This window comes from Physeter macrocephalus, chromosome 7 (assembly GCF_002837175.3).
Source record: "Physeter macrocephalus isolate SW-GA chromosome 7, ASM283717v5, whole genome shotgun sequence".
In the NCBI taxonomy this organism is placed as follows: domain Eukaryota; kingdom Metazoa; phylum Chordata; class Mammalia; order Artiodactyla; family Physeteridae; genus Physeter; species Physeter macrocephalus.
Window position 1 is genome coordinate 106,812,309 of NC_041220.1, and position 18,567 is coordinate 106,830,875.

Genomic DNA, 18,567 nt, shown 5'->3' on the forward strand with positions numbered 1-18,567 from the left:
GCGTCCGGAGCCTGTGCTCCGCAACGGGAGAGGCCACAACAAAGGGAGGCCCGCATACCACAAAAAAAAAAAAAAAAAAAAAAAAAGAGGAGTAATGAAGACACAGAAGCATTGATTGACTTGCTCAAGGCCACACGGCCTGTTAGAGGCAGGAGCTGGGACAAGACCCCAGGTCCCACCTTGACTGCAAGACTTGTTCTTGCAAATCTCCTACCATTCTTCGGAAGCCCGGGTTGTTCTCAAGCCTATGTCAGGCACCGTGAGTTCTTTGCCTCTGATCGCACAGCTTCCCTGCAAAGGCAGGGTTATCATTTGCATTTTCCAAGTAGGGAAACAGGCTTGGAGAAGCTAAGTCAACTGTCCTGGGAGCAGAGACCCTACGGGGCAGAGCAAGGACTTGAAGCCAGACCTGCCCATTTCAGGCCCACAAGCCTCTGGACACCACCTGTGCTCTGCTCCGTCGGGTCAGGTGTCAAGAAGGCCAAGTTTAGACACGTGAGTCCGCCCTGCCTCCCTGGGCGGCAGGCGGAAAACCTTGCCAAGGGAAAGTCATGGATGTTTTTTGAGACATATAGCCGTCATCCAGGCTTGTTGTCCTCCCAAGCCCCTCCCAGGCACTCAGCAAGCCAGCAGAGTGGTGCCCATTCACCCCTCAGTGCCCATTGCACCGGCAGGACAGCAGCCCAGGCTGAGCCCAGGGAGGGCGTGCCCAGCTGGCTTCCCCTTGCCTGCCTTTTCCAGAGCAGGGCATGAGGAAAGAGGGAAAGAGGAAAAGGAGGAGGGCTCTAGGTTTCCTGCAGCAGGACACCTTTAGCGAGAGACCCCGAGGCTTTGGGGCGGGATGGCGACAGTTCTTCTCTATGGTCTGGCTTTTGAACCGTCATCTGAAGCTGGTAGACAGCAGAGGCACTGCTCTGGCTTCGTGGACCCCAGCAGTGTCGCTGCTTCCCTTTGTCCAAGCCAGATCACTCACTTGACCAGGGTTTTCCAGCCCCCAAGCCTTTGCTCCCTGCCTCTCTGCCTGCTGTTGCCTCCTCCAGGAAGCCTTGCCTGATTGCCCAGTTGAGAAAAGCCATAGATTTTTATTTAGATGTCCTGAGTTTAATTTCTCTCTGTCTGTCTCTCCATCTCTCTCTCTCTCTCCCCCTCTCTCTTCCCCTTAATGATGTCTGTGTGATGGCCACTGAGTTACTTCACCTCTCTGATCCTCAATGTCCTCTTCCTGTGAAATGGGGGTAGGAGGGATGAGGAGGGGAGGGCACCTGACATCGGAAGACTTACTATGTGTTTTGAACACAGTCTCTTATTAACCTGTGCACACCCTCCAGACAGTTCTGTTGGAGACTATTTTGTCCTCCTTTCACAGGTAAAGGCCCTGGGGCTCTGAGGGGGGAAAGTCACATGTCAAATTTCACACATCTGTAAGGTGTAGACCCAGGACATAAGCCCCAGGCTGCCTGGCTCTGAGACTCAGATAGGATCACGATGTTTCAGGGCCATTGGCACTTTGAAGGAGCTCAGTGAAGAGCCTGTCCTTACCTGCCTGAGAGGGAGACATGGGGCAGCCGGATGGAGGCCAGTGACAGCCCTATGGCTGCAGGAAGCTGGGTCGGGGGACATGGCTTCAGGGGCTGCAGTCACCTGGGCTTCCCAGTATCACACCCAGAATGAAGCTGAGCCACCCAGGCACAGGCAGAGTGGAAAACGACAGAACCTTCTCTGCTCACTCCCACCCCAGGGCCTCCCCGCCAAGTCTGCCCCTGGAACACCCACGACACGCGGCATAAGGGATGGAAAGAGTTTAACTTCCACCCGCTGGGTCCAAAGGTGGGGGAAGAGCGGGGCAACCACATCTCTTCTGAGGACAAGCCCACCCTCCCCAGTGAGGAAGATTAGGGCAAAGGTGAATGTATCAACACACTGCTGGTGCTCGAGAGCTGTGACTTTCTTCTCCCTCCCTTTCTTCCGTTCTCGTAAAGATCATTCCTCTGGCTGTGGCAGGGTAGAAACTGGCCAAGCGCCTCCAGGTCAGAGCCATACTTTAACGACGACCCCAGTGCAGTTCCAAGCATCATGGTCCCGTTCGCTCGCTGCTAGAAGGGGAGTAATAACCGTCTCTCTCTGACCTTGACCTAGGGCTTGGTCATCGAGCGCATGGGACGGAGACCCCTCCTCATTGGTGGCTTTGGGCTGATGACCCTCTTCTTTGGGATCCTCACCATCACGCTGACGCTGCAGGTGAGAGGACGTGTCTGTCGCTCCCCAAGGGAGCACAGCATGGGCATGGCTTCTTACTCTGGGACCTTCAGCTTGGGAAGTCCATACAGTCTACAGACGACTCTTGTAATGCAGAGTTCCCAAGGGCATCTCAGCTCTGAAGCTGCTGGGCATCCTTGGGGAGGGGCTTTAGTAATGGGTCCTTGAACTGGGGGGATAAGAGACATGACTTCTGGTCCTGTCGCTGCCACTAATGAGCTGTGTCCTGAGCCTCAGTCTACCCATCTGTAGAATAGAAGAGATAGCACTAGATGACTCCTAAGATTCCTCTTGCAACTCTCACATTCCAGCTCAGGGTGGCTGGCACTGCCGTATGAGGCACCTTCACAATTGTCACATCGATGCCTGTGGGTACCAGCAGGGGCTCTGGAGCCAGACCACCGGGTGGGTATCCTGGCTTTCCCACTTACTCTCCATGAAACTTTAGGCAAGTCACTTAACCACTCTGCTCCCCGGGGCCCCATGTCTAAAATGGGACAGTTAGCCCTATATCCAGGGTTATCGTGAGGATTAAATGGGAAATGCACTTAAAGTACTTGGAACAGTGCCTGGAGCATAATAAGCGCTCAGTGAATGTATATTTCTGGGGATGGATGGAGCCATAGCTAATTCTTATGAAAGTGGTATTTTTTTTTCCTTTCATGGTGATGAGGAAACCGAGGAATATATCTAAATGAATAAGCTGCCCAAGGTTTCACAGCTGGCGAATGGCAGAGCTGGGGTCAGACCCCAGGATCTTGGGGTTTCTTCTGCCCCCCGCACTGCTCAAGGCAGCCTGCATTAATTGAGCACTTACTTGGTGCCTCGAGCCCATCTAGGCCCTACGGGAAGCATGACACAAGGTCACAGTGGTCAATAAAACTTTGCATTTTTCAAAAACAAATCCCTAAATGGAGAGTTGCACGTGTCGGTCATCTGCCAAAGGTCTCAATGTCCCCCACATCTTTAGAAAAAGGCAATTTTACAGTAATTCCCCTACATATGAACGAATTCCGTTCCGAGAGCACGTCTGTAAGTACAGTTTGTTCGTTAAGTCCAACAAAGTTAGCCTACGTACCCAACTAGCACAATCGGCTATATAGTACTGTACTGTAACATATTTATAATACTTTTCACACAAATAATACATGAAAAACAAACACAAAAAATAAAGAAAACATTTTTAATCTTATGGTACAGTACCTTGAAAAGTACAGTAGTACAGTACAACAGCTGGCATCCAGGGGCTGGCATCCAGTGAACAGGCAAGAAGAGTTACTGACTGGAGGACGGGGAGGAGGTGGGAGACGGTAGAGCTGAAGGATCGTCAGCAATAGGAGACAGAGGGCAAGCTGCAATTTCACTCACGCCTGATGCTGGTGGCACATGTTCTGGTTCCTTGCTGAATTCAATTCTACCTACCCTCTTGAAAAAACAATCCAGTGATGTCTGGGTAGTGCTGCACCAACTACATCACCACTGCTTTTACGCTTGCTTCTGGACATGCTGGGCTTGAAATAAAGATACTGTACAACTGTACTCTATACAGTACTATACAGTAGATTAAACATTTACACATCCTCTACCATTTGTAGAGGATGCACACACGTGACAATGTACGCCAGACACGTGAACTACCTTACGTGATTGGACATGCGAACGCACGTTCCCATCTTTGTAAGTTCACAACTTGAAGGTTCGTATGTAGGGGGCTTAACTGTAGTGTGCTGGTGTCTGACAGGCAGTAGCTTGTCCTTCAGAAAGGAGGTGCTGCTGGGCACGCTGACCAGGCAGGAGATGAAAACCTCTCCCTTGGGTGATGTGCTGGCAGAGACCTTCCTTCCCAACCGCCAGACAGGGTTGTCCCGGGCAGGGAGCCTCACAGGCTCCTCAGACCAACCGAGCTGGATGTTCTGGGTCATTTATTGTCTTTCTGCAGCGTGTGTCACATGTCCAGAAGGGCCGCCTGGAGCGCATGAGCCCCTCTAGGCCTCACCTCACAAGGTTTCAGAGCACTTCCCTGCTCAGGTGCCCTCATCTTCCCTGTCCCCCCCAGCTCTGTTCCCCAGCAGCCCCCCAGAGAGCCTGGCCCTGCCCTCTTTGTTCAGCTGGCCTCTCTGCTTTCCAGACTCAGGAAACCCTGGCTGCCTCCCGGATACCTCTTCCTCCAGGAAGCCTTCCCCTAACCCATATCTGAGTGAGGTGCCCCCCTCTGTCTTCCCAGGGATCCAGGGGTAGCCCTGCAACATCACTTATCACACAGCCTGGCTTTCACTGTTGAACCATCTCTCTCTCTCCCGAAGGACAGTGAGTTGTGTGGGTGAGGACCGTGCCCATTTGTACATGCCCACCTCCCAGTATGGCATAAAAATGGGGACTTCCCTGGTGGCTCAGTGGTTAAGAGTCCATGCTCCCAATGCAGGGGGCCCGGGTTCGATCCCTGGTCAGGGAACTAGATCCCACGTGCATGCCGCAACTGAGAGTTCACATGCCAGAACTAAGGAGGCTGCACGCCGCAACTGAGACCTGGCACAGCCCAAGAGAAAATGTTTTAAATGTGAAATTGCCTGTAAGAATTTCTCATATTGGGGCTTCCCTGGTGGCGCAGTGGTTGAGAGTCCGCCTGCCGATGCAGGGCACACAGGTTCGTGACCCAGACCGGGAAGATCCCACATGCCGCGGAGCGGCTGGGCCCGTGAGCCATGGCCGCTGAGGCTGCGCGTCCGGAGCCTGTGCTCCGCAACGGGAGAGGCCACAACAGTGAGAGGCCCGCGTACCGCAAAAAAAAAAAAAAAAAAAAAAAAGAATTTCTCATATTGCCTGCTTCCAACTAAGCACTCAATCAGTGTTAGTTATGCATTTATTTACCACCCACTGTATGCTGGGACTATGCTAACTGCTTCACAGGCATCATCTCATCTCACTCTGACATCTGTAACATAGGCGGATGGCATGGCTTAAGGGTTATCATTATCCCCATTTTATGGACGCTGAAACTGGGGTTCAGAGATGTAAAGTGAGCTGCCTCAGGTCATGCAGATGGACTGAGGAGGAGCTGGGGTGGGTACCAGGTCCTCCAGCACAGCTGCCTCCTCACCTGCCCAACGGCTGCTCTCTTGCAGGACCACGCACCCTGGCTCCCTTACCTGAGTGTCGTGTGCATTCTGGCCATTATCGCCGCCTTCTGCAGCGGGCCAGGTAAGGCGCCCCTCCTTCCTCACATGCCAGCCCAGGGACTCATGGCACCGCCAGGGTGGGGTGTTCTTATTGTACGGATAGAGAGCTCGGGGTCTGGGGAGGGGCAAGGGCCACTGGGAGTGGAGGGGGAGGGCAGGGTCCCCATCGATTTAAATGCAGTGACCGCCTTGGTTTCCATCCAACCGATGGTAGGTGACAGGCTCACTCAAAGATGCATAGATGGTAACATACAACAACACAGCAACCATTAACAGTTGCGAGAGCTGGGAGCCAGATTCACTAGTTTGGGATGAATCGAAGATACTCAAGTTACAGTCCATGCCCACAGAGAAGCTACAGTGTAGTATGGAAGGTATAATGATAGTTGTAATAATAATGGTAATGTCTAAGATTTATTCATCACTGATTATGTACTATACTTGGCCAAGCACTTGATGTGTGTTAACTCATTTAAGGCTCGTGACCGCTCTAGAGAAGCCAGAGACGGGAGGCTACTTGCACAGAGCAAGCAGCGATGGAATTGCCCAACCCCCAGGCCCTAACCACCACCTTACACTGCACCTGCCTGAGTGTGGAGTCTGGAGTACTCTGAGCCTCACTTTACCCAGGACCCACCTTCAGCCGCAGCTCTGCCATTTCCCTAGTGGGCAAGTCCTCTGCTCTCCTAGGGCCTCAGTTTCCTCATCTCTCAAATGGCCAGGGGAGGTGAGACTGAGGGCCCTGCCACCCCCAGCTGGGGGTCTGTGTCCCACAGGGGCCCAGTCAGAGGCCGCGCTGGGGCTGGGAAGAGGGTGTGGGGCAGGTCTGATGACTGTACAGATCTCTCTGGGAAGCACTGCTGTGGTTCTGATTTGTTTTGGTTTTTGTGTTGATGAAAACAACAAGTTTCTATCAGAACAAATGGACCCAAATTTCTCTCTCTCCCTTTGCACTGCTGATTTTCAGGGGCTGTCATGTTCCGAACCCTGTCACATTTGTCCCCAGCCACGGCAACAGAAGGTTGTAATGAGATGGTGGAGAGGGCCGTGGAATGACTGGGGGAGGGCGTCAGGCACGCACACCTGTGTGCACACGCATACCTGTGTGCACACGCATACACGTGCACGCACACACACACATACACACACTGTGCTGTGATGATGAGATGGCCAGAGGAAGAAGGCACCTCCCGGGGGGAGCAGCTAATGACAGGAGGACAAACAAGGAGCCCACGTTGCAGTTAAAGGAGATTCAGGGAGGGAATGTGCTCAGTCCCACGGGGCCTCCGCACCACCAGCTCCACGGGCAGCAGTCACGTCGGTACCCCTGGAGGTGGGTGGCCAGCGGCTCCGTGCAAGGCCTGGGGACACTGGGGAGGAAACCCAGGGGGACAGTCTCTGCTCTCACGGAGCTCATAGGCTGGTGTGGCCGTCTCACCGGGGATGTCACCCGCCCAGTGAGGCCTGTCCCAACCACCTAGTATACATGCACAAACACACACACACACGTATACACACACACGTACGCACACACGTGCCCACACGTGTATACACAAACACACACACATACACATACAAGTATACACAAACACATACACACATACAATACACACAAGTATACACATACACACATGCACACATGGGCACACACATGCCATAGTCACACACATACTCTCGATCACATCATCCTGGTTTACTTCCTTCACAGCATCTTTTCCTGGCTCATCTCCGTACTGTATCCTCATCTGTTTAATACAGGGATTGGCACTCTTTTTGTGTTAAGGGCAAGACAGTAAAGATTTTACAGGCCCCACAGCTTCCGTGGCCACTCTGCAGCTCTGCAATGGTAGTGTAAACACAGGCACAGACAGTGAGTAAATGAAGGATGACATGGCTGTGTTCCAAGAAAACTTTATTCACAAGAGCAGGTGGTGGGTTGGATGCGGCCTGTGGGCTGTAGTCTGCTGCTGCCTGGCTGAATGTGTCTCCCCCCAGCTAGAAAATAAGCTCCATGAAAGGGCCTTGTGTGTGGTTCATTATCTTCTCCTGAGAACTCTTCTAAGAGGAAGACAAGGGAGAGCACCCAAAAAGTGATTTGGTTAAACCCAGAGGCAGTGGCTTAGGTCTTCCCTGGCCCCATCCTGCTCCTTGCCCAGTCCTGGCCTCCCTCATAATGGCATTCGGGCATTAACCTCTCTTGATTACGCTGGATGTCTGAACACACATCATCCCTACTCTGCACAGTAGTCTTGATATTAGGGTTAATTGCTCCCATTTACAAATGAGGAAACTGAAACCCAGAGAGGTTACAATGTCCCCTAACATGAACCAGCCGGTAAGTGCTGGAGTCAAGATTTGAACCAGATCTTTAAAAACCTGTACTCTCTCTACCCCATTGCAAAGAATAAGAATTCACATCCATGCACTGCTCTGAGCTTTTCCAGCACATTCCCTCTGTCCCCTGATCTAGTCCTCACACCAGTTCGCTGATAATAATAACATTTATTGAGCACTTACTATGCTCCAGGCCCTGTTCTAATGCTTTCTCATAAGCATACTCTGTGAATATAAGATAACACAGAGTCAGACTGTCCAAAGAAAATCACAACAATCAGAGATTTTACTCAGAATCAAACTTTACTAATAATTCTCAGGTCATCGTTAAGACCCAGGTGAAGTCTGAAGCCATCAACACAGCTCCCCAGATTCTTCCTCACATGTTAGAGTGCACTCTGGCCCAGATTAAACTTGTGAGGTCTCTGAATAAAACATGCAGGGCAACACGTACATACAGGAAGTATTTTATTCATGAAGCATCTTCATTTTATACTTTGATAGTTACACAGCTGACACTGACATTTTCCAGTGGACTATACCCATAGCTCTACATTCCATTCTAAATAGGCCAGGTGTAGCCCCCTAAAAGCATTTTGTACATAAGGACTCTCTTATCTTTCTGCTAGAAAATACCATCATGAGGTTGGCTTAGCAAGTTTACAAACAGAATGGACCAGATCATTTCTTTTTCTTTCTTTCCTCTCTTCCTATCCCAGTTGATAGAAGATGAATTACAAGTAAGCTGCAAAACCTTTCCTTCCCAAACTAATTTTATTGATGAAAAAAAAAAACAAAGATCATATTGATTAAGTCATTTTCCCCAAGTCACACAGCTAAGACACAAGTGCTAGATTGGAATCTACACCACCTTGTTCTAGCACCTGCGGTCTTAACTCTGATCTGCGCATGTGGTCAATACTCATTGGCTGTTTGCTAAAAGGTGCGTGGAGTTAGGCCCATTTTGAGATTGACTTGCAAGACTGACACAAAGAATTTGGGATAAGAGGGGAAGCTTCTGTTTTCATCTTCTTAGGATGGGTCTACTCTGGATCATTGTGAATCAGTCCTGTTTGTGTCTACACAGAAAGGTATAATTTTGCCATTCATATCTAGTTGTCAGATGTCTGTGGCTGAAGATGAAATCAGAGCATTTTGATCTTCATGGTTTCCAGCTGTTCTTGCTTCAAATATCATCTGTACACAGAGGTCAGGAGCAGTCTTTCTTCTTTGCCTCTTAAACTCAGATACGTAAATCACAGCTCTTCGTGTTGAAACAAAGGCCGTGCTGACACACGCAGAGCTTCATAATGAACTGAGGCAGAAGAGAGGATTGGAATGATTTCAGAGCTGGCAGGGGACCTCAGAGATCTTTTGGCAGATGAGGAGCTGTGTCCAGGAGCTGGGATGAATTAGAACTAAGGCATCCCAAGTTCATGAAAGAACAGAAAGGTTTTCAGTCCAGTTATTCATTGGAAGTTCAAGTCCCATCTATGGTTTCCCTGCCAGGAAGTCCTCCAACCATGAGTTGATTGCTTCCATTGATGGGAAACTCACTACCTTACGAAACAAACAATGCTGTGGTCCAGGGTCAGGGAGCTATGGCCTGTGAGCCAAATCTGGCCCATGGCCTGTTTTGTATGAGCCATAAGCAAAGAATGGCTTTTACGTTTTAAAAGGAAAGCAAGAAGAATGCGTGGCAGAGACCACATGCAGTGGCCTAAAAAGCCTAATATATTTCCTATCTGACCTTTTTCAGAAAAAGTTTGCTGCTCCCTCTAGAGTCCCTCAATCCTGACATTTGGAAGAAGGGAGAATGAGGTAGCTTATGAGGGAGGGAAAGACGAATTTCCATACAGCAGGAACAGCCAGCGAAAATGCCAGAATGTAAAAGGAAGTTAATGGCAAAGGAACAACAAATAACCCAGCAGGGCCAGAGCAGTGGTCCTCGAACATTGCTAAATCACCTGGCAAGCTTCTAAAAGTCCTGATGGCCAGGCTGCATCCACAGCCAACCAAACCCTAATCTGGAGGTGGGACCTAGGCCAAACTTGGAAATCCCTGGGCTAGAGACGCCTTTTCCAACCAACTCTGAAAGCATTACAATCACCTGGGTGGCTTGAGAACTACAGTGAACGCTGATTCACGCCTCACCTGACGCTGGCACAGTCGGACCTCCGGAGTAGAGCCAGGCAAGAACCGCTGTCCCAGCGCGGGGCGGGGGGAGCATTGGAGCGGGGGTGTTCAGCACAGGACAAGTCAGAGATGTGCTGGAAGCAGGTCCACGGAAGCCGGGGCGGTGCGTTAAGATTTGCCATTTTATCCTGAGCTCCAGAGAGGTCCGTTGGGGGGATTTTTAAGATTTGCAGCAAGAAGAGTGGATCTGGGAGGTGGATGGATGGAAGCAAATCAGAGGCGAAGCCGCAAGCCAGGGGCCGGGTGGGAAACGCAGGCGGCAGAAAATGAGGACCAGATGAGGGCAGTGGGCCTGGGCAGCGCCAGCCAGCAGGGACCCCATGGATGGGGGCCCTGTGCTAAGTGCAGGCCGCTGAGGGAAAGCTCCACATTTCAGGGTGGGATTTGAGCACTTTTCGGGTTTTTTCCGATAACAGCTCTTCTCCCAGGAAGAATAGTGAGTGCTGACATGGTCTCTCAGTGGACGGGTTGGCCTTTTTCTCTGTCCTCTTACACAAAGATACTAAATTGAACTCATTCACAAACCTGCCTGAAGTGGTTACCTGACCCAAATCACAAAGCTTTGGCTTCTGTGCTTTTTCCCAAACCCTCTCCCTTCTTGCGATGATGTTGGTTCCCCTTGCAGCGTTTGCAAACACTGCTTTTTTGTGATTGCGACCGCATTGCATGCTGAGTTTCCAGCATTTTAGATTCTGAGCTCTCCGTCGGTGTCAGGGAGGCTCCCTAAGGAAGGTCCATCGCCCCCCCTAATCTCAGATCAGCTGCTGGTCCCTACCCTCTGCTCCCCAAACCCCCCATGTTCACCGAACTGCTGGGCCTCACCCACTCCAGCTACTGTACCCCGAGACTGACCAGGGCTTAGAAACTTCACTTGGATACACATTGACAGCACACAGCTTAAGCCCCCGGGGAAATTACCTGTCCAAGGGGAACTGCCATTTGGGTTGTGAGATCATCTTGCATCCTCCTAAGCGTACATGAAGGAACAGATCCCAGGAGGAGCCACCCTGGGAAAGCGTGGCTCGTGGCTCGGAGCCGATAAGAGATAAACGGCCAAGGGCCTCCCCAGGGAGGCTGCCCCTCCATGATTAAATGAAAAGAATCTTCTTCCCAGGAGAGAAGCCGTAAGTTTGCCTGAGGCAGCTTCTGTGGTTAGCAGATCAATTGAAGGAGACTTGACAGGGAGTTGAAATTAGGTGAAGAGAAAGAAAGAAAACAAGAAAGGCAGTTTCCTGCTACATATTTTATTTGTTCATGTGACCCCAAGGCAGTGGCAGAGAAGCCTAATAAATGAGGCACAGGATAGAAGAGCTTTATCTTTGAGGGAAAGGAGATCATCCCCAAAGCATGCAAATTACAGTTTGAAAACTCTTATTACCCACTGACTCTGTGCCTGGCACCAAGTTCAGCCCTCTAAGGGCAGTTTATGAGCCGATGGGGAGGACAGACACACCCTGGTCTACACAACAAGATGGAGTTTGATCACTGCTTTGACAAAGGAGCACATTAGGATCTGAACCTTCCAGAAGGCTGGAGCAGTCCTGATGGGAGAGATGCCAAGTGCCCAGGGAACACACGCCTGGCTTGAAAAGGGGACACCTCTATCTATCACACTGATGTTATCTGGAAAGGCTGCCCGCGTGTACTAACCTTTGCAGGGACCATCAGGATCTCTGCCCTGCCCACCCCTCTCCCCCTACCCCATCCCACTGTCCCTGCTTTACAGCCACATGGAGCTGCATGCAGCTGCCCCACTGTCACCCATGCTTACATGATTGTACAAATCTGTCCCCCCACCTAGAACTCCACCCTTACACATTGTCAACTAGAAGAAAAAATGCACGTGAGAGTTGTGAGTTAAGTTTTATTTGGGGCAAAATGAGGACTATAGCCCGGGAGACAGCATTTTAGATAGCTCTGAGAGACCGCTCCGAAGAGGTGGGGGGAAGGTCAGTATATATGCGATTTTGGTGAAGGGGGGGGTACATGCAGTCAAGCACACATTTTTGCAGAAGGTTGCTGCTAGTCACGGGGAGCAGACGTCGCCATGAAGGATTTTAGTGTTTTCTAGATACGAGATGCAAGAATTGGGCTCCTAAAATCTTCTCCTGAAAATATCTAACTCCCTAAAGACCTGTTTTGCCGGTTCTTCCCAGAGCACAGAGTGCCTCATTCCTGATCTCCACCCTGAACTCTTCTCAGGGGGTGTTGAAGGTCAGCGGCTGCAGCGGCTCATGATTTGATCCTTGTAGAGGTAGATGGCAGGTGCCAATTTGTAGTTGGCACCATCCATTTGAGGAATGGCTTCTCATCTTTAAAAAGTCAGCCCACACTGTCCCTTGAACCTTTCTTAGAACTAGACAGCCCCTCCTCTGTGCTTTTTCAGCCCCCAGATTTGCTGCTGGTTTCACCCTCTCCACCCCATATTACAATGGCCGAGACTGCTCAGTTTCCTCTAATATATGGGAATGTTTCAAAAGCAGAGAACTTGTTTCCATCACTTCTGTATTCCAGGCACCAAACACAGAGCCTGGCAACTGGTCAGCACTCAATGTATGGTTGTATTTCTCATGCATGGAGATCCTATTGTGTTTTCCAACACCACTTCTGACACCAAATGTGTCATTTTCCCCAAACCCATCCTCCAATTCTCTAACACCAGCTGGGTGTCCAACAATTCAATTCAGTTCTGACACTACCTACCCAGAGTGAGCACAGACCCCACAAGTTAAGGGTTCAGTCCCATAAGCCTTCCCCCATTTCAGGCACCAGCTGCAATTGGGGTCCCCAGGTGACTGCATTTCTGCCCGGCCTACTACAGTACAAGGGTTCCCAAGACCAATCCCCTGAAGTTCAATACTTGTTAGAATGACCCCCAGAACTCACAAACATGCTCTACTCATGACTACAGCTTACTCTGAAGAGATGCTTAGGGCAAGGTATGGGGGAGTGGGTGTGGAGCTTCCGTGCCCTGTTGGAGTGCACCCCCTTCCCAGCCCCTCCATGAGTTCACCAACCTGCAAACTCCCCACCCCATTGTTTAGGAGTTTCTGTAGAGGTTTCATTATATAGGCATGGTCGAGTCAATCATTGGCCAACGTCCAGCCCCTCACCCCTCCCTGGGCATTGGGGGGTTGAGTTCCAACTGTGTAAGCAAGGCCAGCTTCTCCCTGAAACCATCTAAGGGCCCACGTGAGTCACCTTGTTAGCATAAACTCAGGTGTGTTGGAAAGGGGCTCATTAGGAAAAACAAGATACTCGTATCACTCAGGAAATTCCAAGGGTTTTAAGAGCTTCATGTTCTGTGCCGGGAACCGGGGGAAAAGACCAAATATATATTTCTTATTATACCACAGTGCAGGCTCTGGGCCAGGGTTGGAGGTAAAGAGTGATCCCAGTTGAGAATGCATGATGTATGTAAACATATTGATTTGTTAAAGTCAATACAAGCTGTACCTTCATCCCTAGGAGCGTGAAGAGGAATGAGAAACGTCTCAACCAGGAGCTTGGCGCCCAGGTTAGAGGCAGTTTCCAACTAAAGAAAAAGAAGAGGAAGTATAACTGACTATCATTGGGGAAGGGGACTGGATTGACAGTTGAGGCTCAGAGAGGTTAAGTGCTTTACCAAAAGTCACACAGCTAATGAGCAGGGGAGCCAGGATTCCAGTTCAGGTTAGTGTGACTCCAGAGCCTTAGTTCTTAAGCGCTACAGTAGACTACCAAGATAACGTAGGACCCGGGCACTGTGTAAGCACGAGGAGATAGTTACCTGGACAAGGGGGGGGTCAGGTTACCTGGCGGGAGGAAAGTTAAACTGCTTTCTGAATGTTGAGCTGAAGAGAGCAGAGTTATCAAGCATGGGTTTTCAGAGTGTGCACTCCCCGCAGTGCCATGTCTAAAGATGCATCATCCCCATGTTAGACAGAGAACATATGCTGTCTCTGACATCAGCCCACAGGCAAACACAGTCATACAACATACTCGGGAAAGCATGCCCACACACTGCTTCACACATATACATACATATACACACGTGTGTGTACCCCTCTCTGCAGATGTCCCCCGAGGCTCCTTTCTTACCCACTCTCAGAGGCCTGACTCCTATCCCTTGCCTGATTCCAAATCTGGCCTGGATGCCTGGCGGGGGAGCATGGGTGGGTCCTGGCCTCCTGGGTGGGGTGAGCAGACAATGTGACATGCACGGGCACCAGACAGAGCTGTTGCCTGCCAGGTGTCTGGAGAGCTTCCCCGACTAAGCTGAGCTGGGCCACAGTGTGTGATTGTTCAGGTCATACAGAAACACCCTAATTTATGAAACTGGTTTTTTTTTGAGGAACGGCCACATTTTCTGGTTTACAACAGTGTCGTTTGGGCCAGCAGTGGCCCTGCAGTTGGCTGGCCAAAAAGAAAAGGAAGAACTTCTGGGCAGAGGACAGAAGTCAGAGAGCAGGGTGTGCTGATGGACTCAAAGGACACAGAGTGTCCAGGAGGAGAGAGTCGAGCGGAGTTGGGGGGCTGCAGGGAAGGTCCAGACACAAGGAAAGCAATGTCAGACTGTCATGGCCCTCGCAGGCTGAAATACTACATTTTGTCCTCCCTGCAGTAGGCAACCACTGACTTGTTTCCATCACTTCTGTATTCCAGGCACCAAACAGAGCCTGGCAACTGGTCAGCACTCAATGTATGGTTGTATTTCTCATGCATTCATTCAGCACTCACGCATGGAGATCCTATTGTGTTTTCCAACACCACTTCTGACACCAAATGTGCCAATTTGTAGTTGGCACCATCCATTTGAGGAATGGCTTCTCATCTTTAAAAAGTCAGCCCACACTGTCCCTTGAACCTTTCTTAGAACTAGACAGCCCCTCCTCTGTGCTTTTTCAGCCCCCAGATTTGCTGCTGGTTTCACCCTCTCCACCCCATATTACAATGGCCGAGACTGCTCAGTTTCCTCTAATATATGGGAATGTTTCAAAAGCAGAGAACTTGTTTCCATCACTTCTGTATTCCAGGCACCAAACACAGAGCCTGGCAACTGGTCAGCACTCAATGTATGGTTGTATTTCTCATGCATGGAGATCCTATTGTGTTTTCCAACACCACTTCTGACACCAAATGTGGCACCAGCTGCATTTGGGATCCCCAGGTGACTGCATTTCTGCCTGGCCTACTACAGTACAGGGGTTCCCAAGACCAATCCCCTGAAGTTCAATACTTGTTAGAATGACCCCCAGAACTCACAAACAGCCCCCAGATTTGCTGCTGGTTTCACCCTCTCCACCCCATATTACAATGGCCGAGACTGCTCAGTTTCCTCTAATATATGGGAATGTTTCAAAAGCAGAGAACTTGTTTCCATCACTTCTGTATTCCAGGCACCAAACACAGAGCCTGGCAACTGGTCAGCACTCAATGTATGGTTGTATTTCTCATGCATGGAGATCCTATTGTGTTTTCCAACACCACTTCTGACACCAAATGTGTCATTTTCCCCAAACCCATCCTCCAATTCTCTAACACCAGCTGGGTGTCCAACAATTCAATTCAGTTCTGACACTACCTACCCAGAGTGAGCACAGACCCCACAAGTTAAGGGTTCAGTCCCATAAGCCTTCCCCCATTTCAGGCACCAGCTGCAATTGGGGTCCCCAGGTGACTGCATTTCTGCCCGGCCTACTACAGTACAAGGGTTCCCAAGACCAATCCCCTGAAGTTCAATACTTGTTAGAATGACCCCCAGAACTCACAAACATGCTCTACTCATGACTACAGCTTACTCTGAAGAGATGCTTAGGGCAAGGTATGGGGGAGTGGGTGTGGAGCTTCCGTGCCCTGTTGGAGTGCACCCCCTTCCCAGCCCCTCCATGAGTTCACCAACCTGCAAACTCCCCACCCCATTGTTTAGGAGTTTCTGTAGAGGTTTCATTATATAGGCATGGTCGAGTCAATCATTGGCCAACGTCCAGCCCCTCACCCCTCCCTGGGCATTGGGGGGTTGAGTTCCAACTGTGTAAGCAAGGCCAGCTTCTCCCTGAAACCATCTAAGGGCCCACGTGAGTCACCTTGTTAGCATAAACTCAGGTGTGTTGGAAAGGGGCTCATTAGGAAAAACAAGATACTCGTATCACTCAGGAAATTCCAAGGGTTTTAAGAGCTTCATGTTCTGTGCCGGGAACCGGGGGAAAAGACCAAATATATATTTCTTATTATACCACAGTGCAGGCTCTGGGCCAGGGTTGGAGGTAAAGAGTGATCCCAGTTGAGAATGCATGATGTATGTAAACATATTGATTTGTTAAAGTCAATACAAGCTGTACCTTCATCCCTAGGAGCGTGAAGAGGAATGAGAAACGTCTCAACCAGGAGCTTGGCGCCCAGGTTAGAGGCAGTTTCCAACTAAAGAAAAAGAAGAGGAAGTATAACTGACTATCATTGGGGAAGGGGACTGGATTGACAGTTGAGGCTCAGAGAGGTTAAGTGCTTTACCAAAAGTCACACAGCTAATGAGCAGGGGAGCCAGGATTCCAGTTCAGGTTAGTGTGACTCCAGAGCCTTAGTTCTTAAGCTCTACAGTAGACTACCAAGATAACGTAGGACCCGGGCACTGTGTAAGCACGAGGAGATAGTTACCTGGACAAGGGGGGGGTCAGGTTACCTGGCGGGAGGAAAGTTAAACTGCTTTCTGAATGTTGAGCTGAAGAGAGCAGAGTTATCAAGCATGGGTTTTCAGAGTGTGCACTCCCCGCAGTGCCATGTCTAAAGATGCATCATCCCCATGTTAGACAGAGAACATATGCTGTCTCTGACATCAGCCCACAGGCAAACACAGTCATACAACATACTCGGGAAAGCATGCCCACACACTGCTTCACACATATACATACATATACACACGTGTGTGTACCCCTCTCTGCAGATGTCCCCCGAGGCTCCTTTCTTACCCACTCTCAGAGGCCTGACTCCTATCCCTTGCCTGATTCCAAATCTGGCCTGGATGCCTGGCGGGGGAGCATGGGTGGGTCCTGGCCTCCTGGGTGGGGTGAGCAGACAATGTGACATGCACGGGCACCAGACAGAGCTGTTGCCTGCCAGGTGTCTGGAGAGCTTCCCCGACTAAGCTGAGCTGGGCCACAGTGTGTGATTGTTCAGGTCATACAGAAACACCCTAATTTATGAAACTGGTTTTTTTTTGAGGAACGGCCACATTTTCTGGTTTACAGCAGTGTCGTTTGGGCCAGCAGTGGCCCTGCAGTTGGCTGGCCAAAAAGAAAAGGAAGAACTTCTGGGCAGAGGACAGAAGTCAGAGAGCAGGGTGTGCTGATGGACTCAAAGGACACAGAGTGTCCAGGAGGAGAGAGTCGAGCGGAGTTGGGGGGCTGCAGGGAAGGTCCAGACACAAGGAAAGCAATGTCAGACTGTCATGGCCCTCGCAGGCTGAAATACTACATTTTGTCCTCCCTGCAGTAGGCAACCACTGAAGACCTTCAGGCTAAATTGTGACATTATCAGACTGGTGTTTAGAAAGTCTATAGTGTGGGGACTAACTGGAAGTAAAATATGGAAGATGGGAGAGGCTTAGTAGAAATGAATTTAGGGGTCATTAAAGAATTTGTATCAGTGAGCTATCACTGTGTAACAAATAACCCCAAAACCTAGTGCATTAAACAATAACCATCTATTGTTGCTCCCAAGTCTATGGGTTGCCATGATAGTTTACTACACTGGCTCAGGCTTTGCTGATATCCATGCATGTCTGCCTTTGGCTGGCAGATTGGCTGGATTCCAGTTAGTCTGAGGTGGCCTCAACCACTGTTTGTAATCAAGAGGGGTCACTTGATGTCTGTCACCATCCAAGAGGCTAGACCAGCTCATTTACATGATGGTAGCAAAATTGCAAGAGAAGAAACGTGCAAAACCTCCCAAGGTCCAGGCTTGACCTCACTTCTGCTGCATTCTCTTGGCCAAAATAAGTCACAAAGCCAGCCCAGAACCAAGGGGTGGAGAAAAAGCCTTTACCTCTCCTGGGACAGTCTACAAAATACTGGAGCCATTCTGCAATCTCCCCAGAAGCTGTAACCATAGAATAGGAAAGGGATGACAATTATGGACTCTCATTTTAGGAAGAAATATAAGTCATTCATTCATTTACCCATTTTATGAGTAATTATTGAGTGCAAACTGTGGAAAAGCCATCCTTCAAATCCTGGAGATACAGTGGTGAGCCACACACACACACACACACACACACACACACACACACACACAGTCCCTGCCTTTGGGGAGCTTACTTTAAGCAACAGTCAGAGGTCAGGGTCCCCGCTGGAAATGTATGACACACTCCACTGGGATAATTTGAAAAGACAAATTGCAGTGGTGATGGCAGGCTACAGGGAAATGTCAAAGACCCTAATTATTTTTAAGGTCTCAGCATATGACACGAGCGTCCACCCCTCCACCTATTACTGGCCATGTAGGAAGCAATTTACTGAAAGTTAATTCATCACAAATCAACTCACTGAATGGTTAAATTGCTGAAAGCCGTATCATAGAGAAAACAATTTGCTAAATTTATCTTTTTTTAATGATTTGATCATATTTTTTA

General features: G+C 49.8%; 1 protein-coding gene across 1 annotated transcript in view; it reads left to right on the forward strand.

Annotated features, from left to right (window-relative positions):
• The window catches only part of SLC2A9 (solute carrier family 2 member 9), a 196,241-nt gene that overhangs the window by 131,306 nt on the left and 46,368 nt on the right, over positions 1–18,567 (forward strand). The window contains exons 9-10 of the mRNA XM_024119533.3: positions 2,137–2,238; positions 5,379–5,454. Coding sequence (XP_023975301.1) covers positions 2,137–2,238; positions 5,379–5,454 — 178 coding nt within the window. The remainder of the gene's footprint in view (positions 1–2,136; positions 2,239–5,378; positions 5,455–18,567) is intronic.